This window comes from Heterodontus francisci, chromosome 1, assembly GCF_036365525.1.
Source record: "Heterodontus francisci isolate sHetFra1 chromosome 1, sHetFra1.hap1, whole genome shotgun sequence".
Taxonomy (NCBI): Eukaryota; Metazoa; Chordata; class Chondrichthyes; order Heterodontiformes; family Heterodontidae; genus Heterodontus; species Heterodontus francisci.
Window position 1 is genome coordinate 152391784 of NC_090371.1, and position 21391 is coordinate 152413174.

Genomic DNA, 21391 nt, shown 5'->3' on the forward strand with positions numbered 1-21391 from the left:
GAAAGACGCCCTTTGGTCTGCCCGAAACTTGCTGGTCTTCCAGCGCAAAGAGTTGTCCACCACCGAATGTTGCAGACTGGCACATTCCAAGGTCCAGGACTACGTGCTGAGGGACGCACTAAAGCTTGGGGCAGCCGCAGCAAAGGCTCAATGGGGAAAGACCACAGTGTAAGGTTCCCCCACCAAGCTGGACTGAGGGGCTGGATCAATGGGAAACCCCTCGAACTGTATCGTTAATATTCTCAATTGCTGTAAATGTAAAACTGTAATTGACATGACAATTGTGAAACAGAAGGGTTGGGAAGAAACTCATGACAGTATTGAAGGAAACTGATCTCCCTTGCAATGTTTGTATTTTTTGGTGCTGTTTGGAAACTGTTTGGCAATGTAATTTTTACAGATGTTTATGAATAAAGTATATTTTGGAAATAAAAAAAAAAATACCTGCACTTTCCCCCCTCAGTCTGGCTTGTTCCAGCTGTCAAGAATGAATTCTCCCACTCCCACTGCTGCTATAATTTTACTCTTTTGACACTTTATGGTAATAGCACAATTGTGGCAATTCAAGCTATTTTTTATGTGATATGGTGTCTTGCCAGTAAAATTGACAACAACAGGGAGAATTTATTTGGACCTATGGAGATAAGTGTTCATGTTAGTTCTGTGACTCATTACTGAAAGAAGTGTCAGTTGGATTTGGAGGTCCCATGTATTTAGTAGCATATCTCAGCTGAGGGAAATTTCAAGCTCGTAGATAATTGTGTTAGGGAAAGCTAAATGCAGCTCACATACAGAATGTCACAACTCTCTTAATAACCCCACAAAAATAACTTTCAATTATTTAAAAATTATTTTGATTTTGATGTATAGGAGTCATAAATACTCTGTGACTTATTGATACTTAAAGCTGCCTCAGATTGTAATGAGGTAAAATAAATGAAGGCCTATTACAGATTTCTGTGATGTAAGTAAATACATTGATCAAATGGATGACAACTGTATTACAAATAATGTCAGCGAATATTGGAGCTATTCAATACCTTGAATGAATCACCATATAGTATAATACCTAATCAGCCAATCGTTGCGAGTATAGGTTTTTTTTTCTGCTGTCTTGGTCCTCTATTTAAATTAACTTTAGAGCCATGTAGAAATGGTAATGAGACTCTGTTACAGTGGTTGGTCAACTAAATTGATGTTCATTAAGTAGAGTGTTTTACTGTGTTTGAATAAAGAATTATGGATATTCAGGAGTGAATATACAAAGCAGAAATTCCACAAAAGTTATTCTGATATTTTCACAAATCAGAAACTTGAGTGGTTTCCAACAGTCATTTTGAACCCCAATATTCCATTGTTACTCTATTTTGTTTGTTGGCTAGAGGTGAAGAGAGGTTGCCAAAATTCTCCATCCAGTGAGGGCATGATGACTTCACAATTGTGATACAATTACTCTCATTTTATCAAGTGACGATAAGAATTAATTAGCAAAAATTAAGGCAGTAGGCATATATTGTATAGGTTGAAAGATTAAACAATGAAGGAATGCAATTCATCAAACTTTACATACACGGCAAACTGCAAGTGGAAAATCTCAACTCATTTCCCTTTTGGTACAAGGACACTGGATAAATTTAATTCAGTGAAACCTCTTTCCCCTCTCCAAACCCCTTTCCTGGCTAAATGGACAACATTTGAAAAGAGCAAAAGTCTAAATAAATGTTATACAAGTAGCAGACATTAAACCAGTACATCTAAATGTTTGATTTGTTAATCATGTGATATTGGGGATGGAAAATCTTTGGCTTTTTGGCACACTTCCACTGTAACTATAGTAGTGAAGGGCTGGAAATTAGGCTGGGACCCAGATACATCAGGTCCTGATCTTACATGTGAGATTCTATGGTGCCTTGAAAGGAGTAAAGCCCTCAGCCAACCGTTATAAAGCTGGTTGTGTGCGAAGTGGCACAGCTGAGGGCTCCTACAAAAGGGAATTCCCACCTTTTCAGCATTGGTGCTCCTGGTGAGATGTATCAGGATGGTAGTGAGTTTCACCTGTGGTTGGTGGGGGAGGCGGATGCGGTGGTGGGGAGCGCAGGCTGGCCTGGGTGTCTGGCCAACCAAAAAACAAGGCACTAAGTTTTAAAATATATATCTAAGTGGTGATCCCTTTTTTACAAAGGGGGCCAATGGGAGCAATTTTTGATTCTTTCCAGAAGGGAGTCCTCACACTGCTCACCACTTATCACTCCCACTGGCCAGCTAACCCTAACTCCATATGCTTCCTTAATGGGCAGGCACTCCAGTGATTAGCCTGGAAATCAAGGGGCTTTCCCCTTACACTACTTCCTGCTAACTGCACAAAATTCAGTAAGGTTAATGGTGGCCGTTGTGGGTGCATCCCAGCACTTATACCTGCATGTGCACTACCCATATATTTTCTCTCCAAGATTTTTTAAAGGTAGATATTGGAGAAGACCTCATTAATACTAAAGGCTCTAGGTTTTCTGTGACATTGTCATGGTTGCCAACAAATTCTTTAGGGAAGGAAATCTGTTGTCTTTATCTGGTCTGGCCTACATGTGACTCCAGACCCATTGCAATGTGGTTGACTCTTAACTATCCTCTGAAATGGCCGAGCAAGCCACTCAGTTCAGGGACAATTAGGGATGGGCAACAAATGTTGGCCTTGCCAGCAACGCCCACATCCTATGAAAAGAATTTAAAAAAAATTGTAGTCAGTTTAGATGCTTAAGAAAGTGGGGTAGCTTATTTAAATGATAACATGTACTTCACAAAAGTTCAGTAGATGATAGAAACTTGTGGAAGTTTGAAGAAAAAATCCTAATGTCTCTTTATAAAGAACAAAACCTGAAATTTGTGTGGCTTTACATCATGCTTTGGTCTTAATTTAACATTTTCATTCTGCTTCAGTATTTGATGTGCAAAAGAAAGCTGGAGAGCAAGAAGGAAGCTCTGTTGATCCTCTCCAAGGAGCTTGATACATGCCAACAAGAACGGGACCAGTACAAACTAATGGCCAATCAGCTACGAGAGCGCCATCAATCGCTGAAGAAAAAGTACAGAGAACTAATAGTAAGTTGCTATTTCAATCGATGAATGCTGTATACCAGCTGCATTGTGGGAGGAAGAAGCAAAGTTAAGTCAATTTAAAAAAAAATTAGGAAAACATTATTTGTAGTTTTATCTTACTTGATGAGGCTTCTTAACATTTTAGGATGCATTTTGCACACTAACTTTAGCGTCATTAGATTTGATTTCCAGTTCACTGATATTACGGTTGTTGTGTAGACAAGGGTCTATCCTAGAAATTTTACAGTGGTTCACAGCAGAGCAATGGAAGTAAAACCCATTGTAGCTGGAGGTTGCACATCCAAATTCAAATTCCAGACTGCACCACAAATGCGGCCTTCCGCAGTCCAGCTTTAAAAGTACAGAGCAGTGGGAATCCATTCCCAGACCATTACCACATCAGAGCATCAAAGGGCATCAGTTGATTTCAAAATTGGGAAACTGGGTTAGGTTTGGAAATGGTGTAAATCAGCACTCCAAACCTGCAATGAATTCGGTAGCATTTTTTGCTTTGTGAAATATGAACACGCTCCTATTTGTGTCATCGAGCTATGAATTCAGTCCAAATTAAATGATCTGCTTGCATGTACATGCTCCATTATTAATCAATATTTTAAAAATCTTGGTCATTTGTCACTGTAATTTTGGCTCTAATGCAAACTATTTCAACTCTGTGAATCTCTGTTCATAAATTAGAGCCCTTAGTCTATAAATCATCTTGATCTTTGTAGAATCAACTCTAATGTATCTGTTTTAAACATATGGTGGCTGAAAATCCATTGTTCATTCAAACAACATTTCTGTATAAATCCTTGTGTCCCAAAACTAGTACACTGCACTGCAGTTTGCACACTTCTGGGACAGGTAATCACCCGAAATGCACCCCTAGTGGTGTGGACATTCACCCATGATATTTAAATAATGTGACCTTCCTCTGCCCCTGGAAATCATGGGCAAGCATATTCCAATTCAGCTCCAGGGTGGCCTACATTGCCCACGGTATTTCAAATTTCATCTTGTCAATAATCAGCATAAAGTTGAAATATTTTGCTTCTAGTTAACCATAGATACTTCCTTGTAAAAAAAAAATTACCTCGAACCTGGCATATGAAACTGACATCAAATGCCTTCTGAAAATCCAAGTATATAACATCCACTGGATTATTCTCATCAACCAATTTAGTTAATGCTTCAAAGCATTCCAACAAATTGTAACTCCATGTTCACAATTTCCTTTCTGGCTATAGTATTCTTGAAATGAATGTTGGTAATTTTCCATAAAATGCTTTTGAGTAGTTTTTCCCCACTACCAACGTTAAGCTAATTGGTTAAGTCTATCGTTCATGACAGGCTTCTGTTTTGAATATTGAGATTATATTATTACAGCCTCATCTATTTCCTCACCCTGAATCATTTAATTCATTGTTTCTCACTTTGTGGGAGCATCACGCATTTAATGGCCAGGAGTTTGCAGTAGTAGTGATGACAAAACTGTCGAGTTCATCAGTGTTACTCTGAAGCTATGGCAACTTCTGCAGTTAAACTTGGAAATCCAGAAGTTGCTCTCAGTGATTCAACACTTCTCCAGAGGGTTCGCAGTTGAGACCACTCCCCGTTCCCCCCCACCACCCAAGACTGCAATCAATTGGAAAACATTGAACTGGTGAGAACTTACACTCTCAGGCCGGGATCTTGTTCCCCTCCCACTGTTGGGCTCTGTGGCGGGGGCGGGGTGATGGTTGTGGGAAGATCAGAGGTGCAGTAGCTTGTCACGGAACCCAATGCAGGGATTACCGGGCTTCATTATCCCACTGGCGGGGATGCTCCGTGGCAGGCCCTCCGCTGCTTTGTGACGGGACCCGACTTTACATTTAAAATTACCTGTTTGCATGAATTAAAACGAAAACCGGGGTGATCTTACCTGCAGTTCTGGATCTTCAGCACGACGTGCGGGACTCGCGTGCCTTCACTTTCCCGTTCAGGGAAAGCTGGCGCCACCAAGGTGGGGTAGGGGGATCTCTGTATTTGTAGAGTAGCCAGGTTTGGGTGGGGGTGGGGTTTGAGCTCTGCATTTGTTGTGTCGTGGAGGGTGGGGAGGAAGGGGTAAAGTCAGCATTGATAGTGCAGTTGAATGGGGGGAAACAGGGCAACTCTGCAGTTTCTTGACAGGGCTGGCAGCACTATACAAATGGCACAGAAACAGTTGACACCGTTCACGGTGTCGTCGAGGCCGCCCCCACCATTGGAGGTGGGGGGGGGGTGGGGTGGCCACTCTGCATATGATAATGAGCCGCAGGGCTCAAGATCACGGTGGCGCGAGGTCCATGCGTGCCGGCCATCATTTTCTACACTTGCTGCCTCTCATGGTGGCGGGCCCACAAGATTCAGCCCTTAATCTTACAGTAAAAGTTACACCTTGTTGAATGAGGTGTAACTGGGTTTTTAATGGCCTACTAAGTTCATAATTACTGCTAAACAGCTTCATTGGCCTGAAAAAATAGTTTTGTATTTGCTGGATGTCACATTTCTCCATTATGATAAGAAATTCCACATATTTTTAAATTACATTTTTTAAAGTTTATGATTTATTCATTTCCTTCCTTAATCCCATGTGTATGTCTCAATCATTTATGTTGCTATCTGTAAAAATTGAACATTACAATTGAAGGAATTCAGTGGTTTCTAGTTCCTAGTTTGCTGTCTGAGAATGCTTCAACGTGATTGACTGCTTGGTGACATCACTGCTGCTGGATGCCTGGAGATCTTGACTTGGCACCACAAACAAACTGACATTGAGAAAGGGGAAATCTACACCACAGATCGCTAGATCTTTGTAAGCAGTTTTCTTAGAGGCCTGTGTCGAGTGCCACTCCGATCACAAAATACAGCCCAATGTACTTGTCAATCATCAAATGTGTAGGGTGGTATATGAAATGTGTTGGTAGCATGGAAAATCTATGGCACATTTTTCTAACTCGCTCAAAGAACCAGTTATCTATCATGATTTGCTCAAATATGGACAGAATGCAAAAACTGGCAAGAATCAACCAGCAACCCACACAAAACAAACCAAATTGCTTAAATGGCTTTCCAAAATTACTGATCAGAAAATAGCAAATTTTATAAGTTTTTTTCTCACATTCTTAGTGAGATCATTAACGTGAAAATACAAGTTATGAACCCCAAGACCAATTTTAAAAATAACAGTACAAGATTTCACTTTTTAAGACTTTTTTTCTAACAAGTAAACTAAAAGAAATCCCCTTTAACTAAATAGTACTTTGTCAGTAGCTGATGTTCCAAATTACAAAGAAAAGTATTTTCTTTACTTCACACTAAACTTATATGTTACAGTCCTCGTTGATGGTGACATCTTTGTGGTTAAAAGCCCCAAACTCCTCCTAGCTGCAGTGGTTGGGTCTCCCAGACTTCTTGAAAATCAATGTCCTCTTCACTTACTTCTCTGAGCACTTCTACCCTGGATGTCCTTGAACAAGGTGATTGCTGGTGATCCTGTTGGGCTCTTACTTCTCTGTAAACTTCAACTTTCAAAACTGTTTCAATTCTTTGCAACCTTTTGCTGTATCAGGCTTCTGAGAGCAGGCATTCCCTTTTTCTGTTTCTAGAGACTGCCACTGCTGGTTGAGTTCCTTTCTTACATCCTGCTCTGAGGCTGCCGCCGCTGGTTGTCTGTATAGCCTGTCTGCCTTCAGAAAATCTGTTAAATTTATCTGGACTCAAAAGTCAATAGCTTATTGTACTTTTCTAATAGGCTGCGTTTGCTGACAATGCAACCACTAGGTGGCGCAGTACTAGCACATGCGCAAATACAGCCTCTTCCACTGAAATGTCACTGTCTGCGACATTCAGGCAGCTGCCAGGATTAAAGATGACGCAGCTCAATATATCACAGAAAACAGCTTCAGCCCAAAAATCCCCTCAATGGCTGCCATCGCTTCCTCCATCCCACCCCCAACAGATCCCGCTCGCTCCTACCATTGCACTTCTCTCTATCGGTCCCTCCTGTGCCCGTCTTCTCACCGCTGGCTCCCCACTGCCTTTCCTTAAGCACTCACTACAGCTTCGTCTTTTCTCCCCCTCCCTCAGCCACTCGGTCCAGACCTCGCCACTGCTGCCCCCCCCCCCCCTTCCCCTCCCCTCGGCCATTTGTTCCCCGCTCCTCACTGCCCGCCATCCCACTCTCTGGCTATTTGCTCCCCGCTCCCCCCCCCCGCCCCTCCCCACCTCCAGCCGCTAGCTCTAGGCCACGCCGCTTCCCTTGTCTCGGCAACTAGCTCCCACATTCGATCGTCTCCGCATGCCACCCAAAGAAGCAAGGCAGGCTGCGAGGGGTGACGGGGCGACATAGAGCAAGTGGCCGAGAGGAGGGAAGCGGCATGGCCTAGAACTAACAGCTGGGGTGGGGGGGTGAAGTGGGGAGCGAGCAGCTGGACAGTGGGGCGGCGGGGGCAGGAAGCAAGGAGTGGAGAACAATTGGCCGGGGGGTGGGTAGTGGCGAGGTGTGGAGCGAGAGGCTGAGGGGGGGAAGTGGCCGGTGGAGAGGAGGGGGGAGGGGAGAAAGCGTTGAGGCCTGGAGCGGGTGGCTGAGAGAGAGAGCAGCAAGTGGGGCAAGGGAGAGTAACTGAGTGGGGGGAAGCGGGCGGGGGAATGAGTGCGGGGATCGAGCTCTAGCTTCAAAGTGCCCCATTCAGTTGCTCAAAGACGTTGGCATTATGCAATGGCGTTTTCCTACCCATGTGCCAATAGGCCTGGCAAGACGTAGGCTTTGCATCCGTAGCATCTCACTGAGAGCAGGAGACCATTTGCACATTTGCACAGCTTGGAGTGCTCTGGTGATGTCGGCAGGCCACTGCGTTGTCAGGAGTTATTTTGTTTCCAAAATGCGAAATCCAGAAGTCTCGTTTTAGCTGAAACACCTGGGTCTTCCATTGTTCCCAGGTGTTAACAGTCGCCTGATACATTTGCAACTTTAGAATCACTGACTCCTTATTTACAATCCAAAAGTCTGGGAGGATGAAACCCCTTGTTCTTCTTCAGTTGTTACCCTTGCAGAGTCTGTTTTTTAAAAAAAAATCTTTGATCTGTCTTCTCTGTTGTCCTGGTAACCAAGATTTCTGTCTTGTCCTTGAGCAGAGTGGATGTGAGCTCATCTGACCTCTGGGACTCCATCTTAAACTTTTAAAATCACTGTTTTTAAAACATAATCATGTGACAAAGTCCAGCATTCATAACACTATCCAGTTGTAAAAAAAATACAACTGATAACAAGTACATAAAAACGTAAAATAATTTAAAATAAATTGATATTCATAAATTTGCCAAATATCACGTAGGAAATCAGTCTAATGGATAATCGATACTTGGAGGTCTGGGGCTTGAGTTTTGTTCCTTCCTGAAGTTTACTTTCTTCTCAAAGACTTTTCCTTCATCTCTAGTTCTGGGGCAAGGGAACTTCTATATACAAGTGAAGTTTCAGACCTCTGTGCATGCACGACGCCAGTGCCAGCGACATTACTGCTGGTCCTCTGCCGCTCACTTCTACTTCTGTTCTAAAGCATTGGGTACTACTGTATCATCAAATTATTGTAAGGTGCCAGCTTTTGCCACAGTCCATCTCCTGCCAAGTGTTTGATGGATGTCGTATCTTCCTTTATCAATAATGTGTCTTTTCCTCTTACACATACTGCTCGCGCATGGCTTCTCATCATAAAAGGGACTGCAAGCAGTACAGTCTAAATACTGTGGCTACATGATCAGATCAGAGGCTGGGAATTCTGTGGCGAGTAACTCACCTCCTGACTCCCCAAGGCCTCTCCACCTTCTACAAGGTGCAAGTGAGGAATGTGATAGAATACTCTCCACTTGCCTGGATGGGTGTAGCTCCAACAACACTCAAGAAACTCGACACCATCTAGGGCAAAGTAGCCCACTTTATTGGCAACCCATCCACCACCTTAAGCATTCACCCCTTCACCACTAGCGCATAGTGGCGACAGTGTGTACCATCTACGAGATACACTGCAGCAACTTGCCAAGGCTCCTTCAACAGTAACTTGCAACCAGTGACCTCTTCTACCTAGAAGAACAAGGGCAGCCGACACATGGGAGCATCATCACCTGCAAGTTCCCCTCTAAGTTACAAACCATCCTGACTTGGAACTGTATTGCTGTTCCTTCATTGTCGCTGGGCCAAAATCCTGGAACTCCTTCTCTTACAACACTGTGGGTGTACCTACACCACATGGACTGCAACAGTTCAAGAAGGCGGTTCACCACCACCTGCTCAAGGGCAATTGGGAATGGGCAATAAATGCTGACTTTGTCCGCAAAGCCCACATCCCAAGAACAAATTTAAAAAAACAAGCTAGGCTACATGCTATCTTGATATTAGTTATCTTATCTCAGTGCTTTCCAGGTCTTCCCCATCTTCTGCACAATGACATGCTTCTATGATGGCCATAAAATATATCATTTTTTCTTTTTTGTTAACCACATTATTGATAATGGTGATCATGCTGCATAACTTTACTGGTAATACAGGTACAAAGCTGAAATATTGTTCAGAGGTTCATTTTTTTTTTACACCCCCAACTTATTTCCATGTACCCTCAAAAAAAGTTGGAGTAAAGTGAGAAATGATATGGAGACCGCAAGTAATAAGAGCAGAAGTAGACCATATGGCCCATCGAGCCTGCTTCGCCATTCAATATGATCACGGCTGACGTTGGGCTTCAGTTCCACTTTCCTGCCCACTTCCCCTATCCCTTGTTTCCCTGCGAGACCAAATATCTATCTATCCCAGCCTTAAATGTATTCAACAATGGAGCATCCACAATTCTCAGGGGTAGAGAATTCCAAAGATTCACAACCCTTTGAGTGTAGTAATTTCTCCTCATCTCAGTCCTGAATGATTAACCCCTTATCCTGAGTCTGTGTCTCTGTGTCCTAGATTCCCTGACAATCTCTCAGCTTCTACTCCATCAAGCCCTTTCAGAATCTTGTTTGTCTCAATTAGATCGCCTCTCATTCTTCTAAACTCCAAAGAATATAGGCCCAATTTACTCAGCTTCTCATCATAGGACAACCCCCTCATCCCAGGGACCAATTTAATAAATCCTTGCGGCACCACCTCCAGTGCAAGTATATCCTTTCTTAAATGTGGAGACCAAACCTGCACACAGTATTCCTGGTGTGGTCTCACCAAAGCCCTGTACAATTTTAGTAAAACTTATTCATTCCTGTACTCCAATCCCTTGCAATAAAGACCAACATGCCATTTGCCTTCTTAATAGCCTGCTGCACCTGCATGTTAACTTTGTGCATTCCTTGTATGAGTACCCCCAAGTGTCTCTGAACATCAACACTTACCAATTTCACACCTTTTAAAAAATATTTTGCTTTTCTATTTTTACGACCAAAGTGAACAACTTCACACTTCCCTACATTATACTCCATTTGCCATCTTGTTGCCCACTCACTTAACCTGCCTATATCTCTTTGCAGCGTCTCCATATCCTCCCCGCAGCTTACCTTTCCACCGAGCTTTGTATCATCAGCAAACTTAGATACATTACTCTCTCTTTTCATCCAAGTCATTAATATAGAGTGTAAATAGCTGAGGCCCCAGCACTGATCCTTGCGGCACTCCACTATTCACTGCCTGCCAACTTGAAAATACCCCATTTATGTCCACTCTCTGCTTCCTGTCTGTTAACCAATCCTTTATCCACGCTAATATATTACCCCCAACACCATAAGTGCTTATCCTGCCTATTAATCTTTTATGTGGCACCTTATCGAATGCCTTTTGGAAATCCAGGTATGCTACATCTACTGGTTCCCCTTTATCTATCCTACTAGTTACATCCTCAAAAAACTCTAATAAATTTGTCAAACAGGATTTCCCTTTAGTAAAACCATGCTGACTTGTTCGAACCATACTATGCTTTTTCAAGTGCAATGTTAAGACTTCTTTAATAATAGCTTCCAGCATCTTTCCAATGACTGATGTTAGGCTACCTGGCCTGTAGTTCCCTGTTTTCTCTGTACCTCCTCTCTTGAAAAGTGGTGTAACATTTGCCAACTACCAGTCTGACGGGGCCATTCCTGAATCTAAGGAATTCTGGAAAATCATAGCCAGCGCATCCACGATCTCTACAGCTATCTCTTTTAGAACCCTAGGGTGTAGGCCATCTGGTCCCGGGGACTTGTCAGATTTTAGCCCCTCAAGTTTCTCCAAACTTTTTCTCGACTGATATCAATTTCATTAATTTCCTCACTGTTTTTTTAGCCCCTAGGTTACTGCCTATTTCTGGTGAGGAACTTGTGTCTTCTACTGTGAAGACAGACACAAAATATTTGTTCAATGCTTCTGCCATTTCCTCATTCCCCTTGATGATTTCTTCTGTCTCTGCCTCTAAGGGACTAATGTCTACTTTAGCTACTCTCTTCCTTTTTATGTACTTATAAATGCTCTTACAATCTGTCTTTATATTGCCGGCGAGTTTACTCATTCTATTTTTTCCCTTTTTAACAACTTTTTGGTGGCCCTTTGCTGGTTTTTAAAACACTCCCAATCCTCAGACTTGCTACTATTTTTTACTTCTTTTAGTCTAATACTCTCCTCAACTTCCTGAGTGAGTCACGGATAGGTCTTCCTTGAGGAGTTTTTGTTTTTGAACGGAATGTACTTTTGTTGAAGCCTTTGAATTGTTTCTTTAAATGTTTCCCACTGTTCATTTACCGCCATACCTTCCAATCTATTTACCCAATTAACCTTAACCTCATACCTTCGTAATTAGCTTTGTTTAAGTTTAAGATTCTTGTTTGGGTTTGAAATGTGTCACTTTCAAACTTAACATGAAATTCAGTGGTATTATGATCACTATTTCCCAGTGGATCTTTTACTATGTCATTGCTTATTAACCCTGTTTCAGTACACAATACGAGATCTGAGATAGCTTTATCCCTAGTCGATTCTCCAACATATTGCTCCAAGAAACTGTCAAGAAAACATTCAACAAACTCACCTTCTAGACCACTGTTGCCAATTTGATTGTCCCAGTCTATATGCAGATTAACATCCCTCACAATTAATATATTACCTTTTTTACATACTCCAGTAATTTCCCATTTCATGTTCTGTCCAATAATATAACTACTGTTAGGGGGCCTGTAAAGTAATTCCGTCAGTGTTTCCTGACTCCTCCTATTCCTAATTTCCACCCAAACTGATTCTAATTCATGATCTTCTGAGGCCAGATCCCTTCTTATTACTGTCCTTATGTCATCCTTTACTATCAGTGCTACCCCTCCTCCTTTGCCATCCGGTCTGTCTCACCGAAATATTGTATACCCTGGAATATTAATTTCCCAACCTTGATCTCCTTGTAACTATGTCTCGGTAATGGCAATTAGATCTAAATCATTTACCTCTATTTGTGGCACTAGTTCATCTATCTTATTACGGATGTTTCGTGCATTCAGATAAAGGAACTTTAATTTCATTTTTTTACCTCTGTTCGCTGCAATGACCTTATTTGCCGGTGTACAATTTTTGTTAAACTCTCTGTCTCTTCCGGTCACATTGTGCTAGCATTTACCCACATCACTATCCTGCTCTGATGCTCTGACCTCTCTCTTTGGATTTCTAAATTTCCCTTTACCCAAACCCTGCACCGCCCCCCCCCCCCCCCCCTCCCCTCTGTTAGTTTAAAGCCCTGGCCACAGCCCTAGTTATGCCTATTCTTGCCAGTACACTGGTCCCAGCCCAGTTCAAGTGAAGCCCATCCCAATGGCATAGTTCCCTTTTCTGAGCACTGAGACACAAGGAAAAAAAAATCTATCAATTCGTTTTTTCAAGGCCTACAACATTCAAACAAGGCAAATAATAAATAAGCAGAAATAGGATTGAATTGCCAGGACTTTGAGGGCCAGATTGCCAAAGCCTTGGAGCTATGGGTTGCATATCCCTGTCATAAGAGATTGACTAGTGTAATATAGATTTTTGAGCTCAAAGGACAGGAGGAAGGATTTGACTAAAGTCTTTATTTTTTTTTATTTGTGAAGGATTTGATAAAGGAACTAGGGAGAAACTGTTTCCACTGGTTCGTTATTGGTAACCAGAGTTATGGATCTATTTGGTCTTTTACTTTCTGCCTCCTGCATGCAAAGTTCAAAAAACACACTTGCATCTATATTGCTGCCCACTGCAATCTTTCTTTATATTATTTTCTGTCCTCTTACCTTTTATACTCATTTTAGTTATCCTGAATAAACATTTTCATGAGTCAGAATCTGATTTTTGTTTGACTCTGTATATCTTTAAAAAATATTTTTCCTCGACCTTTATTGCATTTTTGACCTAAGTCAGCCATTGTGGTCTTGTTTAACTATGTTTCGATCTCCCAGTGGGAGATAGCTGCTTTCTATGTATATTCTATGTAGATTGAAACTATTTTAAAAACTTTAGTTTTTTTGTTTCTTTCACTCCCCACTTAATCTTCTCTCATGCTCTTTTCGTAGCTGGAACGTTTACTGCCTTAGTTTTAGAAGTCTGTATTCTTTCTTTTGGTCTAGACTTTAATTACAATGTCAGATCTAATTGTATCAAATCATCACCGGAACACAAGTGTTCACCCAATTCTGGTTTACTGATCACTTGTGGCATACTGCTAAATACTAAATGCAATATAGCACCTGCTCTTGTATTCTTTTAACGCGTGGTAAGAGACAAATTGCCACTATAAAATTATGTAAATATAAATATAAAATAATCTCTTCAATTCAAATCAGTTCAACTGAATTTCAATATATTGTCCATATGGAAATTAATTTCAGGTACATTACTCATTCATTAATATGTTACATATGAATAATAATAAGAAAAAAATGACCCCATCACAAAGTCTAATTTGATTAAAATATATGTTAAAAACTAATTCCAGTACATTAAAATAATCAGTAAGTCCCATCATGAGTGCATATCCTTATCCATTCATCAAGTATCTGTTACAGAGAAAGGCACAAACAAGTTCAAGAAACAATTTGTTCTACATGTAAAGGATTGTATCTTTTCCCCCGAATGCATCCAACAGTAATACTTTGTGATTCTAACTGCTGATAACTTTCTTTGACAAATTTTTACGAGAGCAGATTTCTGCCTCCTCCTGAAGTCCCCAGCATCACAGATGCCAGACTTCAGCCAATTCGATTCACTCCGCGTGATATCAAAAAATGACTGAAGGCACTGGATACTGCAAAAGCTATGGGTCCTGACAATAGACCTGTGCTCCAGAACTTGCCGTGCCCCTAGCCAAGCTGTTCCAGTACAGCTACAACACTGGCATCTACCCTGCAATGTGGAAAATGTCCCAGGTATGTCCTGTACACAAAAAGCAGGACAAGTCCAACCCGGCCAATTACCGCCCCATCAGCCTCAATCATCAGTAAAGTGATGGAAGGTGTCATCAACAGTGCCATCAAGCGGCACTTGCTTAGCAATAACCTGCTCAGTGACACTCAGTTTGGGTTCCGCCAGGGCCACTCAGCTCCTGACCTCATTACAGTCTTGGTTCAAACATGGACAAAAGAGCTGAACTCAAGAGGTGAGGTGAAAGTGACTGCCCTTGACATCAAGTCAGCATTTGACCGAGTATGGCATCAAGGAGCCCTAGCAAAACTAAGGTCAATGGGAATCAGGGGGAATACCCTCCGCTGGCTGGAGTCAGACCTAGCGTAAAGGAAGATGGTTGTGGTTGTTGGAGGTCAATCATCTGAGCTTCAGGACATCACTGTAGGAGTTCCTCAGGGTAGTGTCCTAGACCCAACCATCTTCAGCTGCTTCATCAATGACCTTCCTTCAATCATAAGGTCAGAAGTGGGGATGTTCGCTGATGATTGCACAATGTTCAGCACCATTGGTGACTCCTCAGATACTGAAGCAGTCCGTGTAGAAATGCAGCAAGACCTGGACAATATCCAGGCTTGGGCTGATAAGTGGCAAGTAACAGTCGCGCCACACAAGTGCCAGGCAATGACCATCTGCAACAAGAGAGAATCTAACCATCTCCCCTTGACATTCAATGGCATTACCATCGCTGAATCCCCCACTATCAACATCCTAGTGGCTACCATTGGCCAGAAACTGAACTGGAGTAGCCATATAAATACCGTGGCTACAGGAGCAGGTCAGAGGCTAGGAATCCTGAGGCGAGTAACTCACCTCCTGACTCCCTGTCCAGCATCTACAAGGCACAAGTCAGGAGTGTGATGGAATACTCTCCACTTGCCTGGATGGGTGCAGCTCCAACAACACTCAAGAAGCTCGACACCATCCAGGACAAAGCAGCCCGCTTGATTGGCACCCCATCTACATTCACTCCCTCCACCACCGATGCACAGTGGCAGCAGTGTGTACCATCTACAAGATGCACTGTAGCAATGCACCAAGGTTCCTTAGACAGCACCTTCCAAACCCGCGACCTCTACCAACTAGAAGGACAAGGGCAGCAAATACATGGGAACACCACCACCTGCAAGTTCCCCTCCAAGTCACACACCATCCTGACTTGGAACTCTATCGCCGTTCATTCACTGTCGCTGGGTCAAAATCCTGGAACTCCCTTCCTAACAGCACCTTACGTACCCCAAATGGACTGCAGCGGTTCAAGAAGGCAGCTCGCCACCACCTTCTCAAGGGCAATTAGGGATGGGCAATAAATGCTGGCATAGCCAGTGATGCCTACATCCCATGAATGAATGAAAAAAAATTCAATTTAAGAGAATTATCATCACACTATTTTATGAATCGCTCCTCTGAGATCCTATAGTTTACTTTGTCATTCATGACGAGGCCCACAAGTACCGTATCATCAGAATACTTCAAAACTGCTATGTTATCATGTTCTGATTGACAATCATTTGTGTAGAGGATGAAAAGCAGGAGTGAAAGTACACAGCCTGAGGGGATCCAGTACTCATTGACATGGGCTCCAAGTATATCTAACATCCGTTGAGACCTGTTGTGAAGAAAATCACTGATCAAAAGTAGGAGAGCAGGACTAACATTTTTCAGTTTCTCAGTAAGCTTAAATGGTTTCATGGTATTAAAAACTGAAGAGAAATCAACAAAGGTGACACAACAAAGGATAATCTGTCCGTGTGCTGTTGGAGCAAATGGAGCACGGTCAGAACACCATCGTCCACTGACTTATAAGCTTGATAAGCAAACTGTTACTGATCGATAAGTGGTACAAGAGGATCTAAAAGACGCTTTGGCACAATGCACTCGAAACACTTCATGACTATCGATGGTTGGTAATCATTCAGCTCAACAGACTGTGACTTCTTCGCATCTGGAACGATGGTGGCTGATTTCGAACAGCAAGGAACAGTATGCATGGCAGACGATTTCTGAAAGACCAGAGAAAAAGGAGCTGCCAGATGATCAGCACATTCCTTAAGAATTTTTCTGTTGATCTGATCTGGGCTGTGTGCTTTCCATGGAATCACACACTTGAATTGCTTCTCTATTTCCCATTTGTTGATAGTAACACGAGATCCTTCTAATTCAGGAAGTGAAGCTTGCTGCAGTATCACATGTTCCTCAAATTCATCACTTTCAAACTGGCTAAAAAATCTGTTCAATTCATTCACAACATCATGAGGATTATCTGTGGACAAAAAGCGTTTCTCTTTTGTTGATATGAAGCTTGCAATTTTATGCATACACTTTCATGCATCTCTGGGATTATTTGTCCTAAAACAATTGTGCAGCCTGTCTCTATATGCATTTTCGCATTCTGAATTTCCCTTCTTTCTTTGATTTTTAGCTCATCATGTTTGTCTTGGTGTCCAACATTAGATGCAATTTGTCATTCCTTCACTATTACTTTTAAGTCCTTTGTAATCTAAAGTTTCTCATTTGGATAGATCTTAATCATTTTAGTTCGGATATGAAGCTGTTCACAAAAGATAATATAACCATTTTTAATATCTGTGGACCTATTTATGTCATCATCCTCCCATAAAAAAATCCCAATTTGTGTTGTCAAAGCTAATTTGCAGATCTTGAATGACCACATGAGCCCAAGTTTTCCACTTTCCTGTCAAGTTTTACAGTTTTTGTCGATATTTTGGGAGGAGATGCACAACATTATGATCTGAATCTCCAATCCCTGGTCGAATCAGAGACTTGTAAGAGTCAAGAATGGAGCAAAAACATTGATCCAGTGTATTGTCCCCATGAGTTGGTTTGTCAACACACTGCCTCCGTGCTTGTATCTGGTGGAATATATACCAAAATGATGTGTAGTTGATTGAATTCACGGGGCAGATAGAAAGGTCTGAAAGCCACGCACAATAATTCAATGTTATCAAGGTAAATACATTTTTTAACCTGAAAATTTTGGCACCATCGTTTATTCACATACATACATATATGACCCCTCCTCAAGATATATTTGTAGCAGTAATCCTGGTGTAATAGATGAAATCCATCATATCAGTTGAATTGTCTGGGATGTCTGAAGGTTTTCACCAGGTTTTGGTGAAACAGAGCACACTCAACTCCCTGAATTCTGACAAAAATCTTATGCAGGACTGAATCGCAATCTGATTTCTCACTGACCTTACTTAAGAATAATAACTGGAAGTGGTGGACGTTGCCCTCTCCTTTTCACTCGCTGTCTCATGCCTCCTCGTTTCCTGCCTTGTCCCCAAATTCGGGGCGTCGCTTGTTGATAAACGTTGTCCTCTCCTTTTCACTCACTGTCTCACACCTTCTTGTTTCCCTCTCCAGCCAAATTGAGGCCACTCGGCCCTGAATATGGGTTGTCTCTTGTTGGTACTCACCCGGGCAAGTTTATAGGTGTAACTCACAAGGCTACAATTCCTGCGAGTTGAAGCAACACATGGTAGGCAGCTTTACTCAACCCTGTCCTCGCCCACTCTCGGCAGCTTCACTCACCCCTGGCCTCACCCCCGTCCTCAGTGGCCTTGCTCACCCTGAACTCGCCCGGCCTCAGTGGCCTCACTTCCTCTGGCCTGTTTGACAACTACACTTACCTTTGGCCTTATCCAACATTGGTACCTCTCTCTCTCTGGCCTTGCCACCGGCCACACACCGACCTTGGCAGTCACTCCACAGCCACCAAAAGTCCTCCCATCCCACCACCTTACAGCAAAGAACACCAAAAAACAAAGAGCAGTCTAAGACCCGGGTCGCTGCAGTGCAGTGCCAACTTCAAAACTTCTGGGTGTCCCTGGTTCTGTTCCATTTTACTTTCAGAAACTTAAAACCTCCCATGATGGTCACATATTACAATTTCCCTTAGCCTCCTGTACTTATCGAACAGATGCAGAAAGCTGTTAGGGTTTGAGTTGGCAGCTGGCAGGAGGGTTTTCAATTATAATGTCATGTTTAACAATATTAATTTTACCTGTATTGCTCCACAGTTCTGTCTTTCCCTTTGATAGATGTAGCATCTTCCCTTATCATTAACACAACTTCTCTTAGTTATAGAGTGCTGTGCTTTCTAGTTCTTGTCCATCTTCTGCACGTTGACCTTTTTGTGATTCAGTAAAACAAATCAGTTTTTCTTCTTTGTTAACCTCATTCACTGTTGATCAGACTGCATAAATCTGCTGGTAATACAAGTCCAACATTGGAACGTATTTCAGAGGTTCATTCTTTACACCCCCAAATATTTCCATACACCCTCAAACTGGAAAGGGGAAATCACTTTGCTTGCTTTAAAATTAGAATTGAGTTCAATTCATAGTGTGAAAATAATTTATCTATAAATAATTTTGCATTCAAATTGTGGTGATACTAGTAGAACTAGAAGACCTTGATTCTGGGATGCTGATGCAATACACATAATGTGCACAAATGAGTCATATGAATTCTGGTCATGCTGCATACTGCCATGCAAATTTTAACTTCAGCCGTGCTCATGTCATGGAAAGCTGCTTTGCTGTCTTTTGAGACTAACTACGCAACATACTTATTAGAAAATTTGGACATGATCAGACTGTAGGTAACCCATGCCATTTACATTCTGGCAATTACTATAATTGGCTGTATTTGATACTAGAATAGAAATGTTGCTTAAATTGCCAAGTAAACCAAGTGTTTTGTATTTTGCTGTTTCAAGAAGAAAATTATTATTTGTAACAATCTTCAATTTCTAACTGAAGGGGGAATAAACTACTGCATTGTTTTATTATATGACAATTGGTTTCCTTTGTTGCTCATGGAGCAAAAGATTTCTCTTTCTGCAGTTGTCCTTCTCATTCTTTCTGTATCCCTTGCTGTCTTCCATTATTTTATTTGTTCTCACCCTACATTGCAGTGACATTGTATAGGATATGGGGGTCTGTGAGTACATGAAGGAAGTGGTGCTGGGATTTCTTACCAGGGGTGAGGTCTGTGTCCATTCGGATCGGTCTGGGGTCTGGGGGAATGTTTGGAAGGGGAAGGAACCTGGAGAGATGGGGTGAAGTCTGAGAGCATTTGGAGGGGCAGGGGCCTGGGGTATAGTGTGGAAAGCAGTTGGCAGGGGGACAGAGTCCAGGTATGCTCAGAATGAGTGGTCCCTAAGAGGTACTGAAAGTGCTTATGGAGCTGTGGTTTAGGGGTATCACTAGAATGAGAAAGCCGGTGGTTTCTGGGATTTGGGTGGTCTTGGGAGATGCTTGGAGCAGGGTTGTCCAACCTTTTCACGTTGGGGGTGACGGGCACATTATAATCTTTGTCTTACATAGGGGCCGATGAGACAATTTCAGAAAGATAAAGACATTAAAAATTTATCTTACTATTAATCAAAACAACAAATATGCATTTTTTTTGAAGAAGCTTTAAATGAAAAGACTAATTAATTGACGTAATTTCTCATCTCTATGCTGGATACTGATTTAGTGAGATACCTGGCATTTTCTTTGTTCACACAAGTAGTCAATATTTGTCCGCACACTTGTCCGCTCTCTCTCTGCCCCACCACTCACTCTCTCTCTGTCCCCCTGCATGCTCTCTCTCTGCCACACCCCTCTCTCTGCCACCCCCTCCTCTTTCTTTCTCTGTCCCCTCTCTTTCTCTGCCCCCCTTGCTCTCTTTCTCTCTCTGCCCCCTCTCTGCCCCCTTTCTCTCTCTCTTCCCCCTCTCTCTCTGCCCCCTCTCTCTCTGCCCCCCCCTCTCTCTCTGTCTGCCCCCTCTCTCTCTGCCCCCTCTCTCTCTGCCCCCCTCTTTCTGCTCCCTCTCTCTCTTTCAGCTCACCCTCCCTCTGCCACCCCCTCTCTCTGCCACCCTCCTCTTTCTTTCTCTGTCCCCTCTCTTTCTCTGTCCCCCTTTCTCTCTCTCTCTGTCCCCCCCTCTCTCTCTCTGTCCCCCTCTCTCTCTCTCTGCCCCCCTTTCTCTCTCTCTCTTCCCCCTCTCTCTCTGCCCCCTCTCTCTGCCCCCCCTTTCTACTCTCTCTCTCTCTCTTTCAGCCACCCACTCTCTCTCTGCCACCCCCCCTCTCTGCCGCCACCCCCCTCTCTCTGCCACCCCCCTCTCTCTGCCACCCCCCTCACTCTGCCACCCTCCCCTTTCTTTCTCTGGCCCCCTCTCTCTTTCTCTGCCCTCTCTCTCTCTCTCTGCCCCATTCTCTCTGGCCCCCCTCTCTTTGCCACTCTCTCTCTGCCCCCTTTTCTCTCTGCCCCCTCTCTGCCCTCCCCCTCTCTCTCCCTGCCTCCCTTTCTCTCTCTTGCCCCCTCTGTCTCTCTCTCTCTGGCCCCTTCTCTCTCTCTGCCCCCCGTCTCCCTCTCTGCCCCCGGCTCTCTCTCTACCCCCCTCTCTCTCTGTGTTTGCCCCCCTCTCTGCCCCTCTCCCTCTCTGCCACACAAACTCTCTCTCTCTCTCTGCCACCCTCTCTCTCTATCTCTGCCACCCTCTCTCTCTCTCTCTCTCTCTGCCACATCCAGTCATGACTGGTGGTGGACAATTAAACAACTAACAGGAGGAGGAGGCTCCACAAATATCCCCATCCTCAATGATGGAGGAGTCCAGCACATCAGTGCAAAAGACAAGGCTGAAGCATTTGCAACCATCTTCAGTCAGAAGTGCTGAGTAGATGATCCATAATGGCCTCCTCCTGAGGTCCTCAGCATCACAGATGCGAGTTTTCTGACAATTCGAATCACTACATGTGATATTAAGAAATGGCTGAAGGTACTGGATACAGCAAAGACTATGGGCCCTGGCAATATCCAGCTGTAATACTGAAGAGTTATGCTCAAG

General features: G+C 43.0%; 1 protein-coding gene across 6 annotated transcripts in view; it reads left to right on the top strand.

The window, feature by feature from the left end:
• The window catches only part of ccdc149a (coiled-coil domain containing 149a), a 184651-nt gene that overhangs the window by 26195 nt on the left and 137065 nt on the right, over positions 1 to 21391 (top strand). For all 6 annotated transcript variants that reach the window (XM_068037349.1, XM_068037329.1, XM_068037339.1 and 3 more), the window contains one exon: positions 2935 to 3096. In XM_068037349.1, coding sequence (XP_067893450.1) covers positions 2935 to 3096 — 162 coding nt within the window. The remainder of the gene's footprint in view (positions 1 to 2934; positions 3097 to 21391) is intronic.